This window comes from Channa argus, chromosome 12, assembly GCF_033026475.1.
Source record: "Channa argus isolate prfri chromosome 12, Channa argus male v1.0, whole genome shotgun sequence".
Classification (NCBI taxonomy): Eukaryota; Metazoa; Chordata; class Actinopteri; order Anabantiformes; family Channidae; genus Channa; species Channa argus.
The window spans coordinates 27,141,180-27,148,873 of record NC_090208.1 but is presented as its reverse complement, the minus strand read 5'-3'; the positions used below and the strand labels follow the sequence as shown (position 1 = coordinate 27,148,873).

Genomic DNA, 7,694 nt, shown 5'->3' with positions numbered 1-7,694 from the left:
GTATATACATTACTGCAACAGCAATGACTTTGAAATCAAAGTCTGCTGGTATCAATCAACCAGAGCATCATCACTGGGATGGAGAAGTCTGTAGGACAACATTCCAGCCTACCCACAGGTGTGTTGAGAGAGAGAGAGACTCAGTGTTGGCTCCCTGGGCACCTCGACTGCTCCACCCAGATTAAATGCAGAGACTGAATTTGAATGTGATGTGATTGTTTCCAATAAAGATTCTAATTCAAAACATCTTTCTGCTGCTACTAGGTTGACTAAATAAACTTCAAAGCTCCCTCCCACCCTGACTCGTTCGAAAAAAAAAAACTGCTTATGTTGTTAAATGTCTTGGGAGGCTATAGCCGATCCCAGCTATCGGGTGAATGTTAAAATTAGAGAAATGATTCACTACATACTATTAGTATTATACTTAATCTCCACAATTCCATTATTGTTTTTGGCATAAAAACAATAAAGGCCTCACATACACGTTTGTAGTCAAAAAACCTTGTCTTTGAAATACGACTTATTCATTTCAGTTTATTTTAGTCTTTATAGTGAATGGAGTTTTAATAGAATGTACAGATTACAGAAGGTTGCAAGAACCATAATTGTCCTCTACAACAGGGAGGAAAAGGACAACTCCAAGTCAGGTCACAGTCACATTTCCCCTGTAATATACAGACCTGCTACTTTTATCTAAATCTCAGTGCCTGGTCAAACTAACACTAATAATTAAAGGTAAACCGAGTAAACAAGTTGCTTTTTCTTTGTGAGATAGTTTCCCTGCAATAGGAGAAATTGTTATGGCAGCTTAGCTGTGCCACAACGTGCTCCGCTCACCCAGATTACATAATTTATTTTATTATATTATGTGGTGTTTTTGGCTGGAAAAACAAAAAAATGAAAATGATTTGTGTGTCCCATGCAGAACAAAACTACATATTCTGGCATGGGATAGGGGGATGTAGACCACAGTCTCTCTCATTTACTACTTACTGTGTGTGTGTGTGTGTGTGTGTGTGTGCGTGCGTGAGAGAGATAAAGAGTCTGTGTAAGACTTAATTAATTAATGAAGTATATGTAAATATCCTGTGCAGTAGATGAGATTTCAGTTTCTTATTAGTACATTTGAGTCTAACAACTTTTAACTCACTTTCCAAATTTTCCACCATTCTTCTCGCCACCACATTAAAGATTTCTACATCCACCGCTGATCCAAAACCGACTTCTATGTGATGTACAAGGCTGCAAAATATTCTTTAGTCTTCTATTCGGGTACTTTGGTTCTTGTTTTAAGTACCAAAAAGTAGCATCACTAAAGTCGGTAATGATTATTAAGATACTTGCCTGCCTGCCGTGACTCCCCCCCTTCTCTACCTTCCCTTCAACAAGTGTCTCGCGCACCGCTGGAGGCCTTTCAGTTGCAAATGCACGCGCACAGGCTTTCACTCTCTCATTGGTCGGTTCCCGGCTGACTGATCGAACCAGGGGAAGTTTAGAGTGAACAGGCAGATGAGTTCAGTGTAGGAGCGGCTCGTCTCGTTTGACAAGTGGTTTTCGGCTGAGCGCACTTTCACAGCACTGAGTACGGAGGCAGTTGCTGCGCACTGGCTGCACCGTGGACGGGTTATCTGTGGCGTATTTCACTGGGCCTTACAAAGTAATGACTGCCTAAGCCAGACTTATAGTTCAGGTAAAACAGAAATAGCTGCTTCTCTTGTTGAGGTCTGTTTTGTCTCTAGACTGTGTTTTAATTGTTATTTTCCCGGTTAAGCCTCTAGGTAAACCTGGCCCCAAGTCGCCAGGTTGACGGCGACTAAGTGCGCTTCAGCGTCCCGAATTGTCTTTAACGTATTCAGCAGTACTACATATGTCCAACATGTACAGCATGATGGAACACGAGCTGAAGCCTACCGGCCAGCCCCCTTCTCACCAGACATCCCAGGGAATGTCACCGGTCACCGGCAACATGACCGGGACCATGGGCAGCAACGGAAACTCTCACCCGAGCTCCAAAACGGCGTGTACACCTGGAAGTGACCCCATGGATAAAGTCAAGCGGCCCATGAACGCCTTCATGGTGTGGTCCCGGGGCCAGAGGCGTAAGATGGCTCAAGAAAACCCCAAAATGCACAACTCTGAGATTAGCAAGCGGCTGGGAGCCGAGTGGAAACTTCTGACCGATGCCGAGAAGCGACCCTTCATTGACGAAGCCAAGCGGCTCCGGGCTGTTCACATGAAGGAGTACCCCGATTATAAGTACAAACCACGGCGCAAGACAAAGCCCCTGCTAAAGAAGGACACTCAGGTGGGCAAGTACCCACTGTCCGCGGGAAATCTGCTGGCAGCGGCGGCGCAAGGACAAGGTGGTAGTCCACGGATGGAGAGCTACGGCTGGGGCCCCACCGGTGGGTACGCGGGAATGCAGGGCGAGGCGCTCGGCTACACCCAGCAACTTCACAGGTACGACCTGTCTGCTCTCCAGTACCCACCTGCAATGACGGCAGCACAGACGTACATGAACGGAGCCAACACGTACAGGTGAGCACCCGCTGTTTTAAACACAGCGAAGGCCTGTGTTTCCTCGGTAAAAGTAGGCTATTCAGTTTGTTATTCGGGGCAGGTTCCAATAACCTTAAGGGATTTTAAGATATTTTGTGACAATTGTGAATATACAACAAAAGAAGTAGCTATTAATATACTCAATCAAATCAGATAAGCCGAAAGTCCCTGTTTCACACAGAAAGCCATCAAACAAAGGTCTTGAGCGGTAACGTTAGGCCCCATCCACTTCTGGAATCCTCTCAGGAAGTTTTTTTCTTTTCTTTTTTTTACCAGTTCCCGTGGTTCGAACCAAACTGCAAACGGTTTAGTACTTGAACTGAAATCTAATAATAAAATAAAATTTAAAAAAGAATGGTAATTGTGTGTCCTAAGTGAAGGTGCAGCTGTACTTCATCCTCTACACATAGATCAAATATACACATTAAGCTGTTTCTTCAGTTGCATTTTACTGTTGTTTGATTTGTTTTTTTTTTCTTATTTAAGTTCTCCACTCACTTCTATCTACAGTGCTTGTTGTTCAATATATTTAAAATGCAGAAAAAGTTGGCAATTTAACTTGTTTATAGACCTCTTCCATACACAGAATGTTCTTTTTATTATACCTTTAGGAATGGTACTTAAATAGTACTAGTAAAATATGACAGTAACTTTACTTAGAAGCAGCAGTGAAACTTAAAGTTTTCTGATTTGATAATTGTGTTTGTTTCTATAAATATCAGGAAAACAAAATAAAAATGAATGACAAATCATCGTTATAACACCACTTACACAACTGAGTGGACCAGATATAGAACTAAAAAGGACTATCACATTATTTCTACCTGATTAAAGTACATTCCGTTCCATTGAGTCCCTCAGGAACTCTGCATATGATGGAACAACAGGCTTCAGTCTGTTGCCTACTTGTTATGCGTGTGACACTCTCCTCTGGGCTGGGTTCTACATGGAATGTTGATCAGGATGACTTGATGGCAGGCAGGACTGCTCTGTGTGTGGTCCTCTTCCCCACAGTAGGCTATTCCTGCTAAACTATTGTCCTCTGCCTCCAGCCATGGGTCTCATGGTCTGGAAGCTACAAAAACTCATCAGTTTTTAAGATGGATGATCTAAAATTGGCTTAATTGTGTGTTAAAATTTCAGGCATCTTTGTTTTTGGCAGTGTTTATCCAGCAGGTGAATCATTTTACGCTTCCCTGAAAGATGGCTTGATGTGTGCTTGCCTGTTTCAGGTGTTGCAGGTAAAACTTGTTGATACCCATCCTTCTCACGGAATCACAGTAGCTGATCTACAGTACTGTAATAGGCTATAACAATGTGTATTGGATGGATGTTCTTTGTTTTTCTGGGTTATGGGTTTAAATTTATAACATATACAAAGTTATTAGCACGGTAACCCAGAGAAGAGCCTACTCAAGTTAGAAAATGGTGTTTAACACCACGAGCAGCAGCAACTCAAATTAAATGTGATGTTTGTTGGCAGCTGGCACCTCAGTACAGCTGTCCATGACTTCTGGGTGCAGGAAAACGAAAATCCAAAATCCAATTTCTAAATCTACATCAGCCCGAAATGTGGTGTTTTGTGTGAACTCTGCTTTGCTGGTCTTGAGGTTAAACCTAGATTGCTCAAAGACCCTGTTATTTCAAGCATGTTTAAGCAGGTTTATCATTTCATTTCTTTAGCTAATAAAACCTAAAGATTTTGTGGTATCAAAGGGCAACTGTGGCACAAGAGGTAAAGCAGTCATTGCTGGTTTGATCCCCAGCTCCTCTAGTCACATGTCGAAATGTACTTGAGCGAGACACTGAAATCCAACTTAGTTGCTCCCAGTGTGAGTGTTGGGTCCCCGGTCGGTTTGTGAGTGCGAATAGGTAAATGAGAAGCAGTGCAAAGCAGTAAAATGATTAGGACGAAATGTTGCCACGTTGTCATCACTGGAATATAAGATCCTTATTCTCTTGTAGCAGAATTATGTTGAGCTTAAAAAGCAGCAGTCCAAACATCCAGCGGTTTCCTTTATTTGATTATGGGTTTGTCTCAACATGGAGGTGGTTATTATAAATAACCTGCCACAGTGTTTGGTTAAACACCTGACTAATTCCAGTTGTATCTTAACCTATTTTATTTCTTCAGTATACGTAGCAACACCACAATGGCCAAAAATGCGTTATGCATTTGAAGTGTGTGTGTTTGTTTGTGTGTGTGTGTACTAAGTTATATAAAGTATGACCACCATCAAACTTACATGAAGTAACTAAGAAAGGTCACATTAGTTTATATTAGTTTAGAACTAATAAAATATCTTTGAATCCGTTCATGAGTCTCAGTGATTTGTGCCAATCCTCCACAAAAATTTTAAAAGCTAAATGTAAAGCTAAAAAAGCTTTAATGTTTTAGCTGGTCTACAAAATACTGCTATAAAAATACTGTGTCAGTTAAAGCTAAAGCACCATAAAGTGTTGATGTGAAATCATATGATATTGGTGTTATACATGACAAACAAGCTTCTTATTTGCTCAGTGAGCAGGTCTTTATTGAAGACCAGGTCTTTATATACACTGAACACACACAGCACACACACAGGACAAACAGGTTTGTCCTGTGTGTGTGGGTGTGCACATGCGTGTGCGCGCACGTGCACATGTATCGTATACATATTGTACATGTCCATGATAAAGCACCAGCACAGCATGACATGTCCTCACTGCAACATGTTTATAATTATTTAATCCAATGTCCTTTTCAAAAATGTGCAAAGGTCTGATTAGCATGTGTAAATGTGGGTTTTAGAGCAACAGCTACAAATATGGTCTGATTGGTTGACATGATTTCGCACATGTGAAATCATGTCGTGTGAACATGTATTTGTATTTAAACTCTCATATAGCATCTAATTGGTCTTCTTCACCCCACAGCCCAATGTCATACAGCAGCAGCCCTCAGCAGCCAAGCCCTGTTACAATGTCCATGGTGAAAGCAGAACCTGTGTCCCATTCACCTCCAACGGGGACACCAAACCACCACCGGGGGCCTTTGCAGGGTGACCTCAGGGACATGATCAGCATGTACATTCCTGGACCAGGAGGGGATGGCAGCGACCCCATGACAGCACAGAGGGGCTACACCAGTGTCCAGCAGCACTACCTCACAGGAACTGTCCCTCTTACACACATCTAGGACTGAAAGGGGGATGATGGGAATGATGGGGTGGGGAGTGTAGGTATGAACTGTGTGGGAAGACCAGAAATGCTCATAGTGCACAGCTGGCTGGACAGGAAAGAGAGTCAGATATGGTGGATATTATTGTGGCAAAGAAACACTGGATGTGAAGGAAAAAACTGTCTCACTTCTAGAAATGTGGCAGCAATCACAGACAGACTAAATGTTTCTATTACTCAAATGCTACCTCTTTGTTGTCACATATTTAAATAAAAGCCACACACCCACCACCACACGTCCAGAGCCGAGACCTGAGACTTGTCCCTACCACTCTCCAGCAGACTTCTCTCCATGCAGTGAAGATAGGGACTATGTCTATTAATTTTGTACATATTAGGAAATGTTACTTTGTCTTCGTAAATTTTTAGAACCTATCCACAATAAGTCAAAAAGATTAAGACCAACTTTTATGACACTGGCACTCAAGATAGACGCACCGTTCTCAGACAGAGCTGCTGCTGTCGTGCTGTGTGAGCAGAGCTGCTTGCCGCTGGGGAAAAGGGACAGAAAAGCACAACTTGAATAACAGGGATGTTTTCAAATGAACTCTTTGTGCCTTGGGTTTGGTTTAGTACTCTTGTATTTTCCTATTTTATTTTGACTGCTAAAATTCTGTTTGACGGCATCGTGGACACGTGTTGGAAAATCAGCCCTGCATCAACAGGAAATAAACAGAACACAATGGCTGCTGTGATCGGTGGTGTTGTTTAAGATCGAGCCAGGTTGGTTTTACACTCTGTACGTGTCGTGTCCTCAGTTACAACAGACCACTGGGTTTATAGTCTGAGAAGATGTAGGAGACAGTTTTGCTGCCTGTATGAGTTTCTTTTTTTAGTTTTAGATTTGACCTTTTGCTGTAAATGTTTGGATGTGTTTTTCTCACAGCATCCTGAGTTGATCCTTGTGTTATTACTTGGCAGTAGGCAGGAGTTGTATTTGATTTTATGCCTTTCATTAATTAAAAAAAAAATAATTATATGAAATGCTACATTTCACTTGTTTTATTGCAAATAGCAGATTAACACCACTTCCAAGTATACTGTGATTAAAGGCCTTGCACACATTTTTTAGTGACCTGTCACTAGTTTATGTTGTGATCACCAGTAAAGAGAATGTATCAAAGTAAGTTTGTTTCATCTCCAACACCTTTTGAGATAACTTCCCCTCTGGATGCGTATATTATTTTAGGCAAAAGAACCGTGTTTTCATGCTGGTTCTCTCAAACTGACATCAGTAATTTAGTTTTCTGTTTAACCTGCTATCTGGTTACTAGTGCTGCTATGGACCTAAAGGAAACCTTTTATTTTCACACTGAATGTGGTAGATTATTAAGACAGTCTGAAAGATTCCATTACTAACTAAACATGCACTGGAAACAGATGCCTGACTATTGTTTTATAAAAAGTAAAAAAGTTCTATTGAAGTAATGTCTGAATGTTTACATTGCTACCCAAGTATTTTTGAAAACGTAACTTTTCTACTGACTTGTATCTCTATTTTTAGTATGAATTGTCTTGTATGTAAATGCTGCCATGCCCTAGAGTTACTGTATGTAGCATTTATTGTAAATAATGTACACTTTTTTAGGCTCTTACACTAAGAGTCATCATTCTTTTTTGATTAAAAAATTCTTTGTTATGGTATTCATGACGATATTAATAAAAAGTACAAACTCTTTTTCAATCACGGCGTCATGTTAAGTGTGTGCATTTGTGTATAGATTTTTATATAGAATAGATATATACACTACGGGAGTTTTCTCTGTGTTTGTTCTGCTTTTGTTTTTACTATAGTCACCGTGTCTTGAAAGATTAGGTAAATTAAGAAGTGTATGTATAAGTGTACCAATAACGAGATAAGTTACATAACATAACTGACTGTCGTTTGCCTAGTCAGTTGTCAGAAGGGATGTTGG

General features: G+C 40.9%; 1 protein-coding gene across 1 annotated transcript; it reads left to right on the top strand.

Annotated features, from left to right (window-relative positions):
• The first annotated feature begins 1,492 nt into the window (after positions 1–1,492).
• sox19b (SRY-box transcription factor 19b) lies at positions 1,493–7,462 on the top strand. The gene is made up of 3 exons (XM_067525071.1): positions 1,493–1,690; positions 1,772–2,538; positions 5,476–7,462. The coding sequence occupies exons 2-3, from the start codon at positions 1,868–1,870 to the stop codon at positions 5,735–5,737; spliced, it is 933 nt and encodes a 310-aa protein (XP_067381172.1). The 5' UTR covers positions 1,493–1,690; positions 1,772–1,867; the 3' UTR covers positions 5,738–7,462.
• Positions 7,463–7,694: the final 232 nt, after the last annotated feature.